The sequence below is a fragment of the Carettochelys insculpta genome, chromosome 4 (genome assembly GCF_033958435.1).
Source record: "Carettochelys insculpta isolate YL-2023 chromosome 4, ASM3395843v1, whole genome shotgun sequence".
Classification (NCBI taxonomy): Eukaryota; Metazoa; Chordata; order Testudines; family Carettochelyidae; genus Carettochelys; species Carettochelys insculpta.
In genome coordinates this window covers 122,960,686-122,984,898 of record NC_134140.1, presented here as the reverse complement: position 1 = coordinate 122,984,898, position 24,213 = coordinate 122,960,686, and the positions used below count along the sequence as shown (strand labels likewise).

The 24,213-nt window shown below is 40.2% G+C and overlaps 1 protein-coding gene across 1 annotated transcript in view; it reads left to right on the top strand.

Moving 5' to 3' along the window:
• Positions 1–6,308: 6,308 nt before the first annotated feature.
• The window catches only part of ARHGAP24 (Rho GTPase activating protein 24), a 346,470-nt gene continuing 328,565 nt past the window's right edge, over positions 6,309–24,213 (top strand). The window contains exon 1 of the mRNA XM_074993675.1: positions 6,309–6,624. Within this exon, the coding sequence (XP_074849776.1) occupies positions 6,570–6,624 (55 nt within the window). The 5' untranslated portion in view covers positions 6,309–6,569. The remainder of the gene's footprint in view (positions 6,625–24,213) is intronic.

Sequence of the window (24,213 nt, the reverse complement as noted above, 5' to 3'; positions counted from 1 at the left end):
CTGATTTTTGTGACTACTCATGAAAGTAGCTGTATTCAGTATTGTGTTTGCAGCATCTGCCCCTGATGGGAAAGAATAAAGATTAAGTTCCTTTTCAAGATGTCACCAGTGTTTCCTGTAAGCTGAGTGCTTGGGTGGCCACCCTGGGAAGATTCAGTTGCTACTTAGCAGAGCACCCACAGCTGGCTGTATGTGTTTCTATTTGTGGTGCACATCCACACACACCTTGGTGCACACAACAAAATTTATTCCACCCACAATGGGAAAAAAAAAAAAAAAGAGCGAGAACACTGGATGTCTCCCTAACATTTTTGAGAAGATTTCACCTTTGTTTCATTCTCATCTTGCTGCTGGATGCTAGTGAGTTCTTGTCAGAATAATTATTCAACAAACTGTAGCTGTACATCCTCCACCCTTGTACCTTCCCTCCCATTCTAGAAATTCATTCGTTTGCTTTTTCAATTCACTTGATTACCACAGAAGGATTTGCCAAAGCAAATAAATGTCCAGCAGAAAGTCAAAGTAATAGAACAAAAAGTTATGCCATTTACAGAATGCTAAGGCACTGGGAATGTCGAACAGATTTCATTTATAAGAGAGGTAAAAATACATTTATTGCCATGACAGTGAAACTGGGAAATGCTGTATTTTGGGTTCTATGTCTACATAATACTCCCAGAAAGTGGAGGATACTGGCTGGGGGTGGAAACAAAGATATTCCCTAGCAAACAGTGAATTCAGTGCCCTCTCCATCAATCCTACCAGGCAAATTGCAGTGGTAACAAACACATTCATGGGTATTGGAACAGCTCTCCCCTGCATGGAGAGCTGTGAGCTGATGTGAAAAATTAGTGGGTATAGAAACAAGCAAGATAAACTAAAAAGAATTTTTTTCAAATGACTCTGTAGCAGTATGAATGAGAAAACGCCAGCAAGACGAGAATTGTACTTTTGCAAAATGAAATCCTTATACCCTGATCGCTGGGTTTCTGCAGGTCAAAATTCCTTGGCTCACCTTTCATGTTTAGTGGTAGACCCTCTTACATTCAGGAGTATATTTAAAATAGAAATTCTCTTGTGACCCACGCAGTATTAAGTTAGATATGTGGGTGTGAATAACAGAGAGCCCAATTATTACACAATTTCAGTGGCACAAAAGGGTCATAAAGCTGCTTTTAAGAGGCACCTACGGGTACCTGTCACTGCAGGGAGAGTGACTGGAGTGATTTATGATACTGCAATTGTCCCAACTTCTTTTGGGAGCCATTTTACTCAGGGAGATGGAGCAATGGCTTTAGAGACACTTTTGTTTCCCCACCAATCCCCAGCTACACTGAGGACTAAGCTTAGTGATGGGTCCAAGCCACAGAATGTAGAGTTCACACTGAAACAGCTTGGGTGTGATTCGACCTGGGAGGAGTTTGATGCAGCCTATTAAATAAATCAAAGCCACCAGCAACATTTGCACCCGGATCAACGTATTAAAAATCCAACTCGTCTCCATTCCCCAGCTAAGTTCAGGTGTGTTTAGATCTGCTTTGTGCCCATCTTTAAACACAGAGCAATAAATGTGTGTGCAGAGTTTCAAGTAATCTTATCTGAATCATGGACAAAATCTATCCTGACTCTCATCCCACAGAGTCTCATTGAAATCAACAGGGGTGCTTGGGCTGCATGTTAGGGCTAATTTCTCATTTACTATGAATCCTCTTTCTCACACTTTCTCTCTCTCATGTGCCATGCAACCTTCATTCTAGCCAACTGCAGTGTAAACAAATTCAATCAATTGTCATTTCAGTTAAGACTGGATAAGGCTATCGACAGCATGAATCAACCAGAAATGTGGGTCGAAAAGCCAGATTGTGCATTTTTGAGAGAGGCGAGGTAAATGTCAAGATCCCAAAAATGGGACCTCCTTCGGATTATCTACCTGGGATCAATTTTTCCTTTTGGCCTTGCTGTACTCTCCACTTCATTGCTTTACCCCTTCATCTATGAAATTAGTTTTGAAAACTTCTAGGTCACTTTAAAACACTCACGTCTCAGGATCCTTTCTCATAGCTTACACACACCCTTCAAGTCCTCCCTGACATGTATCCAGATTGGCATGGGTGCTGTATTTTTACATTGAATATAGTTTGGGCACCTGCCGGTATTGAAGTGGCTTTCTCTTAGCTTGTGTCATACATTACTTTCAGTTTCATTGATGGCCTTTGACTGTGGAAATGTTAATATCCATGCCTGTTTCTTTTGGCTAATTAAGTAGTTGATGACTATGATGTACGTTTATAGGGCATTTCCCACAATGAAGATTCCACAGCTCCTCTCAAAGTGGTTTATTAAATAGGCATTGCTTTATTATCCTCTCAAATTCAGGATTGCAAGATGGCATACATTAACTTTGCGCACCAGCACTGTTACAAGTAACAATGGCAATCAGCCACCACTATAGAAAATGTAATAAAGAAGGAAACACAGCAACAAAAACTTTTTTTTTTCAGGTATGCATTAGCACCTGGATCTGAAGGGGTATGCAGGTTGTTTTACAGTGCATATTTTTTCAGAGGAACACCTGTGTTTAGAACTAGCAGCAGCAACCTACTTCCTTCCAGTGCCACATAAATAAATGGGGATGACAGAGTAACCATTGGAGCTATATTTTCTCATTATTGGCACTATAAGTTCCATTTTCTGCCTCTCTGTTTAGTAAGTCTGATATTTCCCTTGCCTTGGTGATGTTCTGTGCCTCTGGAAGGGGAAATGCCGCAGGGTTGTATGACTGTTAACTGAAGAACAGTAATGTCCGATCACTTGAACAAGAGGCCTATGTTAATATAGTGCTGTCATTCGGAGAAGTGAAAAGCCGAGAGCTATGGGGACAGAAGTGGCAGAATTGCCCTCTCCAGTTTTTGTACAATGCTGACTGCTGTGATCCACAATCCATAGCTCCCATATGCACCCGCACCTCATTGGAGTCAGCAAATGACTTGATAGTGGAGGGCCTCCCAGCCCATTAAAAACAGTTCCTTTATTATGTTATTCTGGCTGTTTCCCCCTGTGAGGTTGTGTCTGGCAACTAAGGCAAGCACAGGTCTCATACTGTGCCCAGGTTTAATCTCATCCTTAGGATGCATACAAGTTCTGTTTCTGTCTCAGCCTCCCGCTTTACTGGGCACCAAACTGCATCTTCTAAGGTGATCCTGACCTGCTGGAACTTCTGTGCTACCCAGAAGAAATTGCCCACGCCTTTACACTGGATGCAGCATGCCCTTCCACTAGCAATCAGCCAGACCTGCTGGCATAGTATCTGTGTGTGGAAGGGAGCTGGTAAAAAGTACTGTAGTTCCATAGCTCTGCTTCCTCGCTGCTTCATTTGGGTAGGGTGACCATCCATCCCATTTCTGCTGGGACAGCCCTGTATTTCAGGCACCAGAAAGGCGTCCCGATTTATTTTAACAAAACAACCAATTGCCCCGTATTCAAGCCCCCAGCCAAGCACAGGCACAGCTGCAGGCTGGAGAGCATGCTGGAGAGTGAGCCAGCAGGGGGCCTTGCCAGATAGGTAGGTTGGGGTGTGGGGAGCTGCCCCCAGTTCCCATCTTCCCACACCTTGTCAGAGCCAGGAGCGCACTGGTGTGGCTGATGCCTAGTTCCCAGTGTCCCAAGGTGTGGGGCAGCTGGGGAAGTCCCTCTGGGCAGCAACCCTTGGCAGCCACAGTCAGGAAGCCACCCACCCCCGGTCCCGTATTTGGGATAGGGAAATATGGTCACCTTCCATTTGGAGTGTCTTGCTTCCCAGGAGTTGCTAGCAGGGAACAGTCCCACAGCTCAGGCAAATGGAAGGAGTTCTTGTTTCTGGCCAGCTCTTGTGCACCTGTGCATGGTTTGGCCATTGTCTGATACGACGTCAGTCCCTCTCCCAGGGTTAGTGGGAAGTAGTGTTGAGATTTGATTCTTTCTGGATAATTAAGCATATCTCTTTAGATGCATATTTGAATCTTTCGTTATTAAAATACTAGCAATAACAATAAAAATCTCTATTCCAATATTCTGCAATATATACAATAACCGCACCAAACTGCAGAGATGGTGTTGTAAGCTGCAATGTTTTGGCTAGAAATGTAGTATATTGTTTTCAGAACCTTTACTAAATCAAAATCTTGATCTGCAGAATTGGCTTGGAAATCTTGTGAAAATAATTTCAATTCCAGTGTTTCCTGGGTTGTTGTTACAGTTCTCATGACAGTTAAGTACTTTTTTTCTTGGCCTAGAATTACAACTAGTAACCATGGAGAGCTGAGAAACAGGCTGGGGAAGAAGAGTCATCCTATGAAGACCTCCAAATCTGCAATAGTTATACATTTGATTCAGATATTTATGTCTGTCACCTAAATCACTTTTCCTATCCTTTGCCTGGATTCATCAACTAAAGTAAGCAGAAATTTGCCCCGATTTCTTATTAGGGGGTACTTAACTTAACTATGCTCCTAACTTACACAGTAAACATAACTGCCCACTTGAATGGGTAGGTTGGTTTGTTTCTTAAAGTATCACATGGTTCTTTATCGCCAGTACAAGGTTAATTATTACCACAGTACATTATCAAGAACTATAATTTATCCACACAAGACTCTGGGAGGAAAGTTCTGCTCTCTGACTGGAATTTTGTGCTTCATCTGCTAAAATAACTTACTAACATTTAGAATTTCCCAGCTGAAGTCATACCCCGTCCACCAGAAATATGCATGATGGAGTGACGTGTTGGCATTGAATGAAATGGTGGAAAGCAAGAATTAGGAGTCACTTCCTTTTGTGAAAGTGGGGAAAAGAGAACACTCCAGTCTGTCTTAGACATGCTCCCAAATAGTCACTGGGTCAACTGGTGTCCCGATGAATTTAGAAAGCTATCGCGTAATTCAGATGGTGAGTAACAACTCGTTTAAAAATTCTGCCTTTAGTTACATAGATATGTTTTCTACAGAAAACAATGAGACACATCAGGGTAGAACTGTACCCTTGCAATGAGTGTGTCACTGAGCTTCAAACCACTCTACCAAAGTTACCTCTGAGGACACCTATTTCAGGCCACCGAAACTTAATATTTTCCTGTTCCCTTTCTTAAGGACTGTGTTTACACTACAAAAATGACCTTGAAGTTGCTTACTTCTACACACGCCCTACTTCAAAATTCAACTTTGAAGTAGGGCACTGCTCCTGGGAATGGAGTAAGAACTTTAAAGTTGGCCTCTCTACTTCATATTTAACTTATAAGTAAGGGAAAATGTGTGTTGATTCTCTGCTGGCCACTTCAAAGTAGTGCCTAACTTCTAAGTTAACTTCAACGTTACTTCCTAGTGTAGACGCACCAAGGAATTGAGGTAGAGAGGTTAAGGTGAAAAACTTAATGGGAGTTGTGGGTAAGGCAAGGCTTGGCTTTTTAAAGCCCCTAAATATGGCATTAGTTATCAGAATAGTTAGAAAAGAAATTGGCCTACATAGTCTGGTGTGGGTTCCAGATGGGTTCTGTACTGGATGCCAGGGTCAGTTTGTGATCATTCCCTGTGCATACCCCAGCAGAATACTCACTTCCTTGCAGGAAATCCACATATATCATGCTGCAAGGGGCTCCCACAGATCTTTTGAGCTCATATTGGTGAGAGAAGTTGAAACATGGTCTTGCGAAGCAAGCAGGCTGAGATTTCTTTTTAAGTGTCTGGGTGCTTGAGTTAAACATAGACCATGGTAATCCCCTCTATGTGTCATCCCTCAGAACTGTAACTCCCTGTTGTTCATGAAAATCGCTCCAATTTAAAAATATTTTTGTAATGACACAAAATAAGTGGAACAGAGCTGATAATGTTGTAGTGAAGGGAGAAGTAGCATTATTTTATAAATAAGCCTGATACAAGATATGGAATTGAAAAGCAATTCTTTGCAAAGCAGGGTGTCAGGAGGCAGTCAGGTAAGAAGCCAGGACACTAAGTAGGCTGCAGCCAGGGGCCAATGTAGTTAAACAGTTAATGTTCAGGGCATTAAGAAGCTTGGCACAGCTGATGGTGCAGTGTCAATCAGAGTTCCAGAGATAACTGAGAAGTGAGCTGTATGTCTGAGCAGGGCTTCTCATTGACTCAAGAGTCGTGTTGCTGAGCGTGTTCCAGGGCTGCCAGTTGCCAGTGAAATCTGAAACCTCAGGCTGCGTTTGAGGGCTGGCCTTCTTCCTGCGTTGTTCCAGCCTCCTGTACTGTATATTTACACATCTATGCGCACAGTCACCCTTTCTAACTTTTTGGATTACTTCTCGTGTGGCTGGTAGTAGGGTTTTTCAAGTACACGTGGTGGTAGTACAGAGCTTCGGAGTTAAGGTAACACAGCCCTCAGGGACTGAATCTGCACATGGTCTGAGCATTCAAGGGAGAGAAGAGGGTAAAAAATATTGCAGCAACAACTTAGTTTACCACCACTGTATTTCCTCTCTGAAACTGCTTTGTGAAGCTACCACGTTTATGGGTCTGAAAATTTCCCCAGCTTTTGCTTGATTTTTTTTTTCTTTCTTTTTTTTGTCCTCCCGAATGGAGTGGCTTTCTGGAGCTGCTGGCTTGGATCAGCGCTGTAACTGGAAACAGGGTAGGTGAAATTAAAGTGGTGTTTGTGACAAAACTGGTGGGGGGCATACATTCTTTTGACAGGGCAAACTGACTGCAGACCAGGAAGCAGCAGCGGCAGCAGCAGCTGTCTGTGACAATAGTGTTCCCTTATCTTGGAAGGGGAGGCAGCTCCGAGGATACTGAGCTGCTGGTTTTCTTTCTTTTTCCTTTTATTTTTTTCTTAATTTAAAAGTTTGTCAGAATGTTGCTTTTTTATTTCCTCCAGGGATAAAAATAAAATGTTCTTTCATCCAACTACAGATTAAAAGAATAAAAATAAAGACTCTTTGTTTGTTTTGAAATTCGTCTGTTCCTGCTCATCTTCAGACTGGTTAGAGTTCTCTTTCCATGTTCCTCTTTGGTACGAATGCCTGGAGTTCAACTTTCCTAAATAAGAAGCAGAATATATAATAAGTGCTTTGATTGTAATCACCAAAGAGTTAGGATATCTTTCCTGGATTTTAAAGCCACCCGAGTGGTTTTGTGTTTAAAACAAGCCAGCAGCAGATATTAAGGGGAGGGTTACTCCCCTCTTTTGGAACTGTATAAAATATTTCCGTTCTATCACAGGAGTATGGGTATAGGATTAGATTTTTTGGGTTCTCCTTAAAACAAACTTTAAATTGAATTTCTCCTATAAGATAATTACTGTGTACTGTGAGTTGTTGTCAGATACATGAATACATATTGACTAGAAATAAACAGCATAATCCTTTATAGGCACAAATGCCCGTCTGGTATGTAGAAAAAGGATCCAGATTAATCCATTGTGTAGTCACAGTGTCTTCTCTTCAGTGGGGCTAAATTTATCTAGATATGTTAGATGAATTCAATGCATCATTATTAGGTTTACTATGGTTTGGGTGTTTTGTCCTAAAAAGAGACATTACTTTTGTCCAAGTTTCAGGAGGCATTGATTTATGCTGGGTCTCTTCTAGTAAGAAATGAGAGATAGGGATTGTCCCATAAACCTAAGAAGGCATGCCACACACACTAAGACAAGCTGATTGGAAACTTGTGGTATGTACAGATAGGTGCAATGTATTACCAAAAAGCCATATGCATGCACCTCTAATTATAAGCAGAGGTAGATGGGGAGAGAGATTGACTGTGGTATTTAACCCTAGCCCTCAGATTCAGATGATATGCATTGGAGTTGTTGTTTCAACAGGCATTGTATGACACGTGATACAGCGAGTTAGAGACAAAAACAAACATGGGCTTACAACTTCTGTGTTGTGTGGCTGACATCTTGTTCATGTTGCTTTAGTTGCCAGGTTTTCTTCCTTCAATGCTTCTGTCTCGCCTCACTGTTCTTAGGTTCCTTTCTTGTAGCTCATCTCATCCTATAAAGTTACACAGCGGTTGACAGTGGGGACCCACTTTAACCCCAAGTGTTCCCTGAAAACTGAGTGATTGGGCGGCTCCTGAATCTCTCCTGGGCAGCAACCCAAGCGCTCAACTTGGGCAGCCACTCAGGAGACATTCAGGTGCTGCCCAGCTGATTAGCTGAGTGCCCACAGCCAGCAGACTGTGTTTCTGTGGTGGTGGACATAAGCACATGCTTTCATGCACAGAACAAAATTTATTCTGTCCATGGATGGAAAATTAGCAGGCACGCTGGTGCTTACCAAGACGAGCTCTCCAGTCAGCCCAGGGATAATAGCGAGAGCCCCAGCTGCCAATTTTCCTCCTCCGTTGTGCGTAGAGAGAGTACACAAACAGACCGTCTCTGAATGCTGGGGCATGCTGCCAGGCATTACTTCAAACATTTGGACTTCTCCTGTGATTGCAGGTTCCAGTCCTGCAGTGCAACTGGCCCTGTAGCTCTGCTCTCTTCTGTTCTATATTGGAAAGATAAAGCTCAAAGAGTTAGATGCTGGGGGAAATAAGACCTTTTAAAGGTAATTGCTGCAAAACTAATAGGGTGGGCTCTCAGTAAGATCATATCTGTAGGAGCATCAGGGCTGATGAGAGTCTGCTGGCCCTTGGGGGGAAGACAGCTCTAGAACCCCCAGAAGGGGGCAGGGACTCAGAAGGAAGAAGTGTGGCTGAGGTTTAGCCTCCCCCGACCAGCCTTTCAGCGTCACTGGGGCTGCAGGGCATTTGCCACAGGGAGCTCTGATGGAAGTTTAGAGGGGCTGGGTCTGCCAAGGTAGCTGTGGTGGCAGTTGGGAGCCCGATACCCTTTTAAATAACCGGGCCCTGGGACAGCTGGCCCTCTTGGCACTGCCTCCCCACTGGTGGCCCTAAGGCGCATCAACAACAAACATGCCCTGTGAGACTGACTGTAGCTTTCTACAGTTACAAAACACACACAGCTTTCAAGAATTTTCCATCTCTCATGCCTGCCTTTAATGCATCATCTTCCATGTCTCCTCAGTGTATTTGAGATGTAGGTGAATCATAGCAGCTTGTCAAAAAAGTAGTTTGCACTGCAGTGCTTTTCACTTTAGCCTGTGCAGTGTTTACTAGCATCATCTTTATTTCTAGTGTCACCTATGCGACTTTTGAAGTACATGTTATCCGCAGAGCTATTAATGATCTGCTATGCTTTTCTGGGACGTAAATAAGAAATAGTCGGACTATATCATGCATTTTCACTCTAATACCAGCTGGACATTTCAGTTCCTCAAGTCAGTGGCTCTCAGCCTTCTCAGACTACTGCACATTTTGTGGGAATCTGATTTGTCTTGCATGCCCCAAGTTTCACCTCACTTAAACTACTTGCTTACAAAATCAGTCATAAAAATACAAAACTCACAGCATGGTATTACTGAATGTTTGCTTATTTTCTCATTCTTACCATATGATAAATTGGAATATGAATATTATACTTACATTTCAGTGTATAGTATATAGAGCGGTATAAACAAGTCATTGCCTGCATGAAATTTTAGTTTGTACTGACTTGACTTTTTATGTAGCCTGTTGTAAAAATGAGCACATATCTAGATGAGTTGATGTACTCTTTGGAAGACCCCTGTGTACCCAGTCATAGGAGTATGTGAAACCTGGTTGAGAATTACAGCTCTACAGCCCTTTGCAGTCAAATGTGATCCATTAGAAAAAGAAATGCGCTCTCCTCTTTTCACTTCTCTAGTAAGTTTTTATCATTCACTGTATGATATTTATGTCACTGTGTAATGCTCAGTGCTGCAAGCAGTATAGCTGGTTGATACTGTTTGGCCATTGGGAAGCACAGGGGCATTAAAATAAATCCATAACACTACTATGTTTGTCTTTGGTGTGGCAGAAAATTTCAATGACCCTTGAATTTAAAGTATCTCTTCAATCATACTCCACAGCAGAAAGACAGCAGGAACTGCAAATGACCATATACCTCTTAAATGCGTATTTTATACCAGGAATGAATGTTGATGCCGTAGTTACAGAAATACAAAATACCAGTGCTGTTTTTAGAATGCATGCTGATTGTGGAGTCTAGGGAAAATAAAGTGTCTTTGTGTGTGTGTGTGTGTGTGTGTGCGTGCGTGTGTGTGTGTGTAGTCTACGAAAAGTAAAATGAGTGTGTGTAGTGCACAAGAATGGCAGGTCACTCTGTCACACATCCTAAAATCTCTTTCTATTTAAGTTGCAAAAGGGGTTTTCTTAATGCTCATCAAAGTTGTTGAATTTGTTGCTGCTGAAAAATCAAAGCTTTTCTTATTTTAAGTGCGGTGCATGGCTGCAACTTCCCACAGCCCCCATTGGCCAGGAATGGTGAATCATAGCCACTGTAGGTGAGGAAAGGATCTCAGCCTTGGCTGAGGATGGTCAATGTAAACAAAATGCCTTGTGGCCCGCCAGTGGGTTACCCTGATGGGCCATGTGCTGAACCTTGCCAAGCTCTGATATATTGTTTGCTTGGCCTCTGTATTGGAGAACTGTTCTCATCATTATTTACTTCTCACCCAGTCTTTGTGTCAGCTGCAGATTTTATCAGTAATGATTTTTCTTTCTTCAAGGTCATTGATTAAAATGCTCAATACTTAGAGCCAAGAACTGATCTTTGTAGGAGCCCCCGGGAAATACCCTGTTCAAAAACCATTTTCCCATTCCCATTACATTTTGAGAACTACAAAGTTGACTATATATTGTATTAAATGGTATCATTCTAGTTTCTTGATCAAAATGTATAGTATCAAGTCAAATGTCTTAGGCAAGTTTAAACGCATTACTTCAATCGTTTTACCAACAAAATGTGTAACCTCATCATAATAGATATTATATTAGTTTGACAGGGCCTTGTATACTCCATGGTTGACCTATTTAGTTTGGCACCATCAGGACCTGACTACTGCTGAGCTAGAGAATTTGCTGAAGCACAGGTCAGTATTGTCTAGCAGCATTATCAACACTTTCAGTGCTTACTGGGATCTTAGGGGTAAAATAGAGCCAAACAATAGCACAGAACACAGAGCGCCAGGACTAGCAGCAGTAAACAAACTTTATGGAACCATGGGAGGCTTGTTCACACCCACGATACATGGACATCTGGCTAATTAAAATCATACTGGACCACAGATATTGTTGGACCATAGAGGTACAACCTGTAGAACCAAAGTCCATGACAGCAACAACAAATTTCTGTGGCAATATTCATTTATTCTCCTGCCTTGAAGGACCCTTCATGCCTCCTTCTTTAGCCCAATACAGTTATGGATGACCATGTTAATTGGCTTAACATTTGGCTAAATATTTTTGATAGTGATAACCCTAGTGATAACTTTCAAAGGTGTGTTTCTTTTACTTCTGTGCTGTCTTACTTAGTGGGACTTGATTCCTGTAGCTCAGAGCCAAGTATGGGGACGCTTGTTGCTAGCTTCAGTAGCTCATCTCCCTGGTTTATCTGGGCCACGGATGCTGCACTGTTCTCTGGGTTTCTCATTGCCCTTCTTTTGGGTCCTCTTCATTCTTGGCTGTCAGCTGCACTCCAGCTCTGGCTCTTTGACCGCTGGCAGCATAGCTAGGTGGAACAGGACAGGGTTCATGCACTCTAATCACAGTGACTTCTTTTTTGGGACAGCTGAGAAGCAAAAGTGAAAGATGGGAGGCAGGAACCCAAACAAAATGTGAAATTTAATTCTGGAGTAAATATGTAAATTCTAGGGCATCTTGAAAATTGCCAAATTATGAAGTGACAGAATTGCAGAATCTACAAGGCCCTGATTAGAACAAATCAGGAGGTTTACCTCTCTCAAATCTATTGTTTCAGGCTCTCCGCAGCCTCAGGCAGAGATCACTGCATTGGTTTGCATTTTATATTTTCAAGATTATCTCCCCAACTGTAATGGCTAGAAATATATATCTTCTAAAAAATCTGAGATTCTAGAGGATTAATTCTTTAGCAAGTGCAGAATTCTATAGTAATTGCCTTAGTTGTAAAATTGTGGAATACATGAAATCCTGCATGCAAGTTACTCAGCAGCCTTCAGATAGTAGGGATGAATAAATACAATATAAGCTGTTGTATAGGGAAACATGGATGCCACAATTATGCTTCCTTTAATGCTTATTCAAAACTTGAAATCAGTGGACTGTCCCCAGCGTCTTCAGAACAGGGAAGATTGTGCTGATAGAAAATGTGACCAGTTGGGTGCGGGTCTTAAGGAAAACCCCAAACAGGTGGGAGTGGGTGTTTATTGTCTGTTGTCAATACATCCTGACTTATGGAGGGTAAATCATCATACAGGTTGTACCTCCCTGGTCCAGTATGGTCAGGATCTGACAGGTCCTGAACAAGAGAATTTGCCAGCCTGGGGAGGTTCAGTGTTTCTGCCACCCATTGTCCCGGACTTGCAGGGGGAGGGATTGTAGCGAGCTGGTGTGGGGCTAGGGCATTTGGTTTTGTGAGATTAGAAAGTTGGCAACTTTAATTTAAATGACTGTGGTATATCTAACTTCACCACCTGTAGCACAGGTGGAAAGAGGTTGTGACTGGAGCATCTCTATGTTACCAGAGGATGGGGACTTATATTCTAGCAATATCTGAAGGTTAATTTATTTTAAAAAAATCAGAAAATTGGTAAATTTAAAAAGCACACCAACCCTTATGTGCTTTGCATGCCAAAATGGAGCTTGTTAACACTATCATTGGTGTGTATTTAGGACTAGCTATTTTAAGGAAGTTACTTAGTAGTGTAAGGTGTTGCTAGTCATATCTACCTGAACTACATGGTCTCTGATGAAGAGATAAAAATGTACTGAACTGGATCAAACAAACTTCTAAAACTTCCTGTTTGAACACACTATATACTTGCATTGCTATGACAAGTATGTGAATACTGGCATAATAGTTAAATTATGGCTATGAATGTTTTTAAATTGATATGGTGATTGCTGTTGATGCCACTTAATGATCTGAGAACTGTACTGTTTTGGTGTGTGCATGTGAGAGAGAGAGAGAGAGAGAGAGAGAGAGTTAGTTCTCTTCTGAGAGAACAAGATCAAGAGCGTATCTTGCCTTCATGGATAGTCACTGGTGTTATCCACTGTAAAGTGGCTTTAAAAATAAAAAAAAATCTGCACAATGGAAAGAAACCTTGTTCCTGGCAGTTTGCAATATTTGTGCAGCTGTTCCAAAGGCACAGATTTAACTCTCTACCAGGCCAAAGAAACAAGTAAAGGGATGACTGTGTGAGGGTGATGGGGGTGGGGAAAGGACATTTCTTTGCTGGACTCGAGTGGAGCCGACTAAGGAGATGCAAACTACACTTTACAGTTAATGAATGGTACAGCGGAAAGTGAAATAAGGTTTCACAGCACAGTTTTTAATACTTGCATGTTTTAAGTCTGGGTTTGCTTTGTCCTGAGCAGAAGTGAATGAAACTCTTGCGGAAAAAAGGATAAAAGGATACTGTAAACATGGGTGCCTGGCTTTAAAGTCTGATCATAGTCATAGTTGTGAATCTTTAAGAAGGACATTTTTGGATTCTCTGCCTATTCTACCACAGGGACTTCTGGGTCATACTTGCTACATTTGGAAAGGTAAAGAAAAAAGTTTAGCCTTGCAAACACAAATGGACAGTCAAATTGAATTCTTTCTGGGTTATGTAGCATGGCTAATAGTAAACTTCTAGTATTGTACTGTGGTTAGGATCTTCATCATGTAAAGGTATGTGAGTAACAATGCAAGGTTGGAATTTAATTTTTGCCATGAGGCAGAATGGAATCTTGCTTGCTGTGTCTAGTTTCATCTGCATATATTTTTTCTCAGTAAATACAGAAATATAATGTAAGCAAATATAACTAAGAAATAGATTACAGGTCTGGTGGGTGTTATTTTTAAACAGATTTCTGATGTCTTCTTAAATTAAAATCTTAATATTATTTAATTTAATTACACTGTTACTACCAGTGAATTAATAATTACTACACTGTAAAATTGACTCCTAGTTGCTAGCATTGTGTAAGTATGACAAGGATTCTCCTCACAAAGCTCCATTAACCAGGTTTAGGATTTGTATGAAAGAGGGTTTCAAACAGCTGCTAGCATGACATGGCAACACCTACTAAAGCCAATTTTTAAAATTTGATTCTAATATTTCTAAAAGAACATATAATATTGCACTTCAAAAATGTTTCATATAACATAAGTATTGCTGATGATTCTTATTGCAACTTTTGTGATATTTGGTACATTTCTTAAAGCCCCAGGTCCTGTGGGGAGAATCCCTCCTGTCTCTAGCAGTAAATTTCTAGTTGCCATGGTTTTTAGAGGAAGGTTTGAAATCATGAACCCTGAAAGCTCAAAAATCTGAAGGCAAAAGGAAAGACTCCAACATTTATGATTTTTAAGATAGTCTTGTGATTTTTTTTTGATAGTTGCATCTGATAGGACTGGAACTTGGTAAAGGCCTCTATAAAATGTGGAACACACTACTTGTTATCTCATGATCTGATTGTGCATGGTGCAGAGTGCCACCATCTCCTGTTCATATCAATCTGGAGTTTGAAGTTTGAATCTCTCAGGAAACCACTGCACCAGCTGTTTTCACAGTTCAGAAACACATGTTGGATGATATGTTTGAAGTTGGCATGTTTGTATACACTTAACTGTATGATAAATGTTGTCATGTTCCTTGTCCAAGGAATGTTAATGTTTGAAAAGTAAGAACTTGAGATATGAGAGACCGAGTGCTGTTATTTTAAGTAATGAGTATTTCCATGCAAAATAAACTTAGGGGTAATATCTCTGCCTTACTCCCAGCATATCCTGTGCATAATGGATATTGCCCAGTCTGATCCTGTCACATTTCTGGGCGTCACTTTTGAAATCCATAGATGTTTGTAAAACCTGATGACCTGTGTCATGTATTTGTAAGTAACTAACTAAATGTTAGGGCAGGGCTGTGTTTATAAATGTGGGCTCTAACTTAGAGCTGACTTTACATATGTGTGGGAGACAGAGTAGAGAGGCAATCTAACCCCAAATGAGTATACAGAAGCATATGATATGTATAGAGTAAACAGAATATGACTTTTTATATAATTCCAATGGATAACATATTTTAAAGCATTTTTGGTTTTAAATTTTCAAATGGCATGGTATTATGGGACAGAGGATGATTGTAGATGCTGAGACTCAAAAGGTCAGTCATTAAGATACAAATGATCAACATCACCAATGTAAGTATCCTTAAAGCAAACTCTTGATGTTCTGTAGAGGCAAAGGAAGACAAATGCAGATCTCTATGCTTTTATTATTCTAAATGGAATTTTTTTCATCCATTTTTGGGTACATGGGGAAATCAACATTTATTGACTAAAAATAATCTAACCCTTTCATTTCTAATATGGAAGGGTTACCCAACATTGTCTTAAGAAAGAACGAAATGATTCACAGCAAATCCATGTCTCTTGCACACATTAGATCAATGGTTCTCAGCCATGAGGTGTGCATACACAAATGACTTCCAAGGGTTACATCAACTCATCTAGATATAGTCTTAGTTTTGCAACAGGCTACACAAAAAGCACTAGCAAAGTCAAGACAAACTAAAATTTCATACAAAGACTTGTTTGTACTGCTCTGTATACTGAAATGTAAGTACCGTATTCCAAGTGATTTATTTTATAATTATACAATGATTATAAAGTACACAGTTTTTCAGTAATAGTGTTCTGTGACACTTATGTATTTTTATGCCTTATTTTTGTAAGCAAGTCGTTCTTAAGTGAGGTGAAGTTTAGGGTATGCAAGACAGATAAGACTCCAGAAAGGGGTACAGTAGTCTGAAAAGGTTGAGATCCACTGCATTAGATCACTTCCTGTCTTTGCTATCTCTGACCAGAAATGAGCCAATCATTAATTTCTTTGACATTTCTGGTAATAATACTAATCCTGAAGAATTTACTGGATATGAATGTGGATATCATGAATACTTCTGCCAGATTCTCACAGTAATTCAATTTTTAAGACAGCCGATTTATTACGAAGAACTATCTCCTCCTATAACAAATTCTTAATCTTCTGTCTCTTGTAGTGGCTAGTAATGTGTTGCCTGGGAGAAAGCAGTGTTACTCATTTTAAGCTTTTTATTCGTCAGACAAATCATTGTTGGATGTGAGGAGAAGAAGCATGGAGAAGAGGGTGCGAGGGGTGGGGGGTGGGGCTGGCTGTGCAGACTTGTGTAAATCTGAGAGCCAGAGAGGGTTCTGTCAGTGCAGCACTTAATATTACCTCACTGTTTGCTGTTCAGTCTTCCTTTGTTTAATATGTGGTGAATTCCCACATGTGCCTCCCACTTGCCAGTCCTTGGCTTGAGGGCAGTACTCCCAGGGCTCGGAAAGATTCTCTGCTGACACCAGGGAAGGACTAGAGCAGCAAGTTGAATGTGCACCACATGGCACATATGGTCGGGACTATTTATCATGTAACAAGATTAAGCCTTCATGCAGCACTGCTGTATAATGCAGGCACATGCTGCTCCAGATACCTTTACCAGGCAATTTGAAAAGTGCAGAACATCAGTTCAGCAAAGGTGGTCTTTCTGTTAACACTAAAAAGAAAATTCTAAATGCTTAGTCTGCCTTCAGACATTTGCGTGCTGTTTGATGGTGTCACTCCTGGGACGCTGCTTCTATCTACATCTTCCAGCATGAACAGGAAAGCTGTGAATCGTGAGTTTTGCTGTTTTTATTCTTTCAAGGAGTGACAGAAAATGCTACCCTAGCCACAAGGAGATGTTAATCATGGTGGTGGTTGTTTTATGAGGTGTCTGCAGTGCTACATTGTAAAGATTTCATAGCTGCTTTAAGTGTTCATGAACTATGTGAAATTAGAGTGAAATACCTGGTGGAAATACCCAGTTAATGATTTAATTTACAATCCATGCCATGATGGTGAATACCGAATGAATACAGGACAATGAAACAATAAAATAAAAGTCTTAGGGGGACATACTGAAGCTGGTATAATGGGGTATAAAATTTATTGTTACAGAGGAATTTCATAGGGAAATCATTTATACTATTTTGGATTTTATTTTGAATACAGAGAAGACAGACCTTACTGAGAAGATGCTCTTGTCAGTCAGGGAGGGCAAGGAGTAAATCTGTTTCCATATAAAAGACTGGTTCTCTAAGACCGCTGGTTGACCAGTAAATTTTCAGCAGAATAATTAGGATTGCATTTATGGACAGAGAGAAGAGTGGGTTGTGGTTCTGTGGCAGCTAATTATTTCTCAAATGGTTAGGTCAAATTTTGTTTGCCTTGAGTTTGCTAAAAGCATTCTCCTGTCATTTTATTCTTCCATGAGATCCTTTCCACATCTTTTTATTAGCTTTCTGATGAAAGGCTTCAAAAAATAATGTATTGGAAATAGACATTGGCCTGTCTCTCTGCTGACAAGTTTAGCTTTGTGCTGCTTGACTTGTCATTTCCAAATATCTGATCTTAATCTAGTTAAAAGGGGAGAGTCTATTTGGAAGTATTTTGAAGTGTGTTTTAAGCAACGCAGCTGCCTCGTCAATAAATTGGACTTTGGTGCAAGTGCATAGAATGCTATTCACCTATAAAATGTATGCAGGGGAAAATGTGAAAAAAATTTTTGGAAAAAACTGGCAGTTTATTTGTCCAATTTACAATTTTTTTTGTGATGCACAAACCAACCAGATGTAGTAACTGTACTCATGGTGGTACTACAGTGTTAGAAAACAAGTTACTGAGGAACTAAATGTTATCTTTGATTACAGCTGTGAACCCCCACTGAAGTCATTGGGTTGCGTAGGTATGATTAAAGGCAGAATTTTAGTCTTAGAGTTTACTGGTGAAAGCTTTTTAGTTAGGATTTGGTGCATGGCATGAGGAAAATTTTACTGTATAACACTATCTTTATGGAACTCTTCATGTGTCTAAAAACACAATGTTACTAAAGTAGACCCACATGTGACAAATTTGGTATTTGATCAGATTTGCTTGTGGAAAGGTTTAATTTACCTTATTTCTCAAAGTCCTGCTTTATCTTCTTTGAGGAAAAAGCCAAGTATTTCTTTTCAGCTGAGAATGATACGCAGTGAACTGCTGTTGGTGTGTATTGTAGATTGGCAAGCTACTTTTATGTCTCTTTTCCTGCCTTTGTAAAAAAGTAAATTCTAAACTGAACATACTGTCAGAAATCTTTTGGAGCTATGAGCTTTTGTGGGCAAAGACTCACTTTTTCAGATGTATGTGAAGTAAGTCTTTGCCCACGAAAGCTTATGCTCCAAAAAAATCTGTAAGTCTATAAGGTGCCGTAGGACTTTTCATAGTTTTTGCGGATACAGATTAACATGACTACTTCCCTGATACTTGTCAGAAATCTTATTATTGATTTGTATTGTGATTGCTCCGAGATGCCCCATTCTCAGGTCAGGGCTCGGTTGTAATAGGTGCTGTATAGGTATCTTATTACATGGAATCTTGAACTACTCAAAAATTATAATATTCAATTTAAATAGATACTTTTCTATAATGGGCAATCTTTCCCTCTCCGGGTAATGGACTTTTTGAAGTCCTAGATCTGTGATGACTAGCACAGTACATACTTCCTATTTGTTCCTTTTTTAAAGAAAAAAAGAAGAGCTTTTTAATTTTGAATAGTAACAGAGAGGGAGCCGTGCTAGTCTATACACTATCAAAACAAAAAGCAGTCAAGTAGCACTTTAAAGACTAGCAAAAAGACTATTTTGCTAGTCTTTAAAGTGCTATTTGACTGCTTTTTCTTTTTAATTTTATTTCGTTTCAGTTCTGTATTGACTAAAACCCGAGATGAAAAGGCAAATGGAGTAACAACACTGATTTATCTAATAGACTTTCACTCTTCCACCTACCTCCTGGCTTTTTCAAACAATGTATGTGGATTCTTCTGTAATATAGGGTGGGAGGCAGAGTAGCCAAGTGTTCTGTCAAAGGAATATTCAGACTGAACAATCATACACCATCCTGGTGGGCTGGGCTCTCCAAAAAGAGCAGGCTTCTTGCCACTTTAGAGAGTACCCTCCAGGTCAGGCTTGAAGCATGCTACTGAAAGAGTATAGGTAAACCTTGCATGGCAGCCGCCCATACTGTTTTCCAGACTGAGGATGTCATTCATGAAGATTTTCAATGTGGTATTTATCTACTTAAAAGCGTGAAGATAAAAATGTGCAAAGTACCTTTGGAGGTTTTTGTTTTTGTTTTGTTTTGTTTTGACAACACACATACTACACTGTAATTTTTATATGGGCCACCGGCAACAAGGAGGCATCTCCCATCTGAGTATTATGGATGAGTTGTGGAACTGCCTGAACTCTGTCTATCCAGGCTGATCATTACCAGGTGTCATACTTTTGTATTCCTAGTTGGTGCTATTGCACATCAGTGTTGCCGCCAGTACATTCTGCTAAGGTAATCAATTTACTTCAGTCCTTACACCCTCCTCACATCAGTACCAAATATACTCAGTCTTTGATGCATCTCTTTGTTTGCTGAATTATGCATCCCTCTCTCAAGTGGTGGAAGACAAAAGTATTTGTCTGCCCCTAAGATACAGTTTTTTTATGTATGTCTATTTGTAGATGCTCTCCTAGAATAGTAGCATTGTAGGCCCAGCTGATTGATGACAGCCTGACGCTCTTAATTTTGACTTGTGACTTATTTGTTGTGTGATTTAATAGTGGTCTTGGATCATTTGTGTCATTGTTACTTTTGGAAACATGAACTCAAGCAGTGGCTTAATTATAGTCAGTATGAATCTCAGTCCAAATCACGCTAAACAAAATGGAAAAGCAAGTGTAGAATTGTGGATAAAAGAGCTCTTGGCGTATATTGGATCTGTTTCTCCTACTTTGCCTTTCTTCTGTTGCAGAGAATGCATGACATCATGTGTAAAGATGAGACACAGACTTTGGGGCCTTGGTTTGATTTCACCATTGACTTCAGTAAAATTACTCTTGAAGGAAGCTCAGGATTGTGTGTTTTGGTTAGAACTCAGGAATGTTAGCCAATATCTCCTGTATTCCAATCCCTTGTGACAGTATATCCCACTGTGATGTTCAGCCAAGTTGCTTTTCACCTTGCTTACTTACCCCCTTTGGAAAAATTAAGATAACCATCCAGGACTGTTGATGGGGTGCGGGGGCAGGGGTGGTGGCAGCTAAGAGGGTAGTTGCCCCCGAGTTCAGTGATTTTAAAACAGCCCATGCTTCCAGGATGCAACTGTGACAGCATCGGAGGCTGGAGTCACACATAGCATGGTCTGGGTGAAGCTGAGTGCTCCCTGGGAGAGGTGCGGTGCAGTGCAGGCTGCATCGAGACTCGCTGCCCCCAAACCCTCCCTCTCCTACTCAAGGCCCCACCCCTTCCTGTTCCACAGGGCCCGGCGCAGTCTGTTGCCAGTCCTGTAAGCATCAAAGGTGCAAGGATTCAAGCTTTAAAAAAACACAAATGCACACTAAATAAATCAGGTATATGAGGCAACTATGCACATTAACCTTAGCTGTTTGAGGTAAGAAAAATAAGTGACGCTGATAGGCAACCCTAAGATTAGGTGTCACTGATAATTCCAATGTTGAGCTCCTGTTTCTAGTTGCTTGTAAGTTTCCCAAACTTTAACTGTGCCAGCTAAAATCTTTTAGGCTGGATGTCTACCTCTGGCTGAACATTTTTCAGAATTATCAGATAAAACATTTCAGCTGTTTACAGGGAATGTATTAGAGTAAATATATTGCTTTACCCATTTAAAAACTATTGTACTTCATTGCAAAGTGTTAGCACTTGCTTTGGAGCTCATGCGTTGAAATCTGGCAGTGGGCAACCTGGAGTCAGGGATGTATAATTTTTTATACTGGTGAAACTGGCCAAGTTATATGCCTCCAAAATATCTGTTTTCTTTTGTTCACTAGTTAAATTCCTTGTAAGTGTCCATCTCTACTGAGCATGCTCCAGCTCAAGGCTAAAGGGGCTGAAAAGTTATTTTCCCTGCAGTCTTTCCAAGCAGCTGGAGCTACTGTGATATCAGCAAAGAGAGACACTGTCTTGTATTCTCACTGCTCCCACAGCTGGAGCCCAGGCAGCGAAAAGAAGTGGGAGGCAGCTGCTGCAGGGTGCAGTGAAGTGAGAAATTGGGGTGAGAGATAAGAGGGAGGAGGGCTGCAGAAGCAGAGATGGCTGGAGCCAGGGCACAGGAATGGACAGGGACTGGCCTGAGGTACAGGTGCTAAACGATTTACAGCCACTAGCTAAATACCCTGCCCCTGCACTCAAGACAAAAATCTGGATCTGAGCCCAGGCGTCCTCTGTGTCCACATTCCTCTGCAGCCAGCAAACAGCTGTTACTCTTTACTGGTGGATTTATGTCAGGCCCCTTCTAGTGACTGTCCCACATACGAAGATAACCTATTGCAGCTGTCATTTACTCCATTATCTAAAGATATTTCTATTCTGCCGCTGGAGGTGTAATTTCCAGTTCACCTGCACTAACTCTGGTGGAGATACCATACTAAAAATAGTAGTATAACTGCATGGAGAGCTGAATAGGCTAGGTGCTCTGAGCATATACCTAGGCTTTCAGATAAAATTGTATGAAATGAAAAACAATGAAAATATAGGAAAAAAGATAGGAAAAGATAGTTTTTTTTAAAAAAAATCTTTTTCTCTCAGTTATTCATGATTCTCCAGGTCTGAAGAAGTGGGTTTATCCTACAAAGTTAATCACCTAATAGTATTTTTAGTCTTAATGGTGCTACAGGACTGCTTTTAATGTTCTTTTAATATAGTTTGGGGGGTCTTATTATATTAAGGCTCATGTTATACCTGAAGGCAAATTAGGTGATCATAACGGTTCCTTTTGGCTTTGAAATCTATACATCTTGGTATCAAATAGATGGCCATCTGTTTATGCAGCATGCAGTAAACTAAGTTGTGCTTTTTGCTCTATAGAACAATTCTTCTCAAATTTGCTTGGGTCACAGCAGTTTCCTAAGATCAGATTCTGCACTTCTCTATGCCTTGTGTAGTCATGGACACCTGTGAAAAGTTTAATCACCAGTCTGAGTAGGGCACTTTGATTTGTTAGGTATTTACACTAACTTTTGTGGCCGTGAATGACTGCAAAAGGGGCAAGGCAATGGGAAGATCAGGCATTTCTTGTTATGCGTACATCATTGCATGTATTGTATCTGGAAGTATCCCATGACATAACATTGTAGTTTTAGAGAAACTACAGGGATGATCTAGATATACTTTTTTCTGCCTCAGTGCAGAGGATGGACTAAATGACTGGAGCCCTGCAAATCTGTGGATATTTGCTCCATATCAATGATGTTTACATCTGTGGATGTGTGTGTAGATATCCATGTCTCATTTTTTACAGATATGGATGCAAATTTGCATACAAATTATGTATCAAATTATGTATGTATACCTATAAATTTGTGGATATCTGTTTTATATCCATGGGTATACACAGCCTCAGATGTGGATGTGGATAGTCACAGGTCATTTTTGCAGATATGGATGTGTATACAGATACATATTTTGTATTCATGCAGGGCTCTATAAATGACCTCTTGAGAGTCCATTCAACTCTGTATTTCTGTGATTGCAGAAGCCCAATCCCGTGTTATTTGGAGAGATGAGTCTGCTGTGCAACCTGTAAGCCTCTCGTCTCCAGAATGAAAATATAACAGCTCTTGATGAAGGCACAAAGAAAATAATATACCTAAATAAGTCATTGTGGCTTCTAGTCAGATTCTCCACTTGAGTAAGTCTAGAAGCAGGGATGTTAGTTTTGAATTTGGATACTTAGATACTTTTTATGGACATTGATGTTAGTAAACATTTTTAAATTGGAGTCTCGTTCAGTGAAAATTGCAATAGAAAGGCAATTATATTTTTGATGTTTCTTGGGTAGCTCATCATTTGCTAAGAATTTTCAAAGCTATTATGGTGAAAAACAGCAAATACTTTTGAAAATCCTTATAGCATGTGACCATTTCTTTTTTACGCTTGAAGTTAACTTGTTCAAGTTTTCTCTGGGATTTTTAGAGAATGATTTTAAAATTAGAAATGGTAGAAAATAATTTGACACTTTTCCTTTGAAAAAATGCCATTTTATCTAAACTAAACTGTTATACAGAAATATATGATTTTCAACAAATTTTTGATCACGAAGGTTTCTTAGGTACAGGATGATATTTTGGAAGTAGGGTTGGACACATTCTCTCTTTATAAAGACTGATGGTTTTGGCACTGACTTGGTTCAGATTCTTGCTTTGTTTGGTGTGGAATGATCTGAAATGAAAATCTTTTGTGAAAAAGAACTGTTTTGAAAAGGGCTGGCGTAAAAACAGCAATGATTATTATTTGTATCTGATGAATAGCACAGTGAAAACAGGACAATTTCATTTAATTCTGAAATGTTACTTATAGTAACTAATGCTTATGTAGTATTTTTTACTGGAAAATCATATAAACATTAAATAATCATTATCACATCTCTGGGTGGAAGGTGGTGTTACTTTTTTATGGACTGATAAATTGAGGTGCAAAGGTTAAGTGCTTTGTCACATGGTAAGTTTGTGATAGAAGGTGGAATAGATCCCGAGACTTTTGATTCTATTCCTTGTTTGCACCAACAGGCATCAACAGCTCTGTCATTATTTTGTTTACTGTACAGGGAAAAATACTGCCTGGCACCTTCCTATTGTACTGTGCTTCTAGTTAGAGGTCTGGTCTTTGAACCCAATATAGTAAAAAGGAAGACTTAATTTGGCTTTTCCAGTGACATCTACATTATGAAAATTTGGTTACCTTAATTGTTTGGAGAATATAGACAAAATAAAACCATTTCCTTCACAAAGGCCTCTGACCAGCAGCACTGGGTAACCGTACATGTATGCAAGCAAGTTAATAGGCATGCCACCCAACAGTATGGATTCGGAAAACGCATCTTTGCATGTACAAATGGAGGTACTCTAACATATGAAGGGAAGTGTTCAAGAGAGTCTTCAAAGACTTGACACTGGATATTTTAGTTGTTTTTAATTTGGACCCCTATTTAAGCTTCCCACCACACCCCCAACTTAGATACTGTCAAAACTGCTT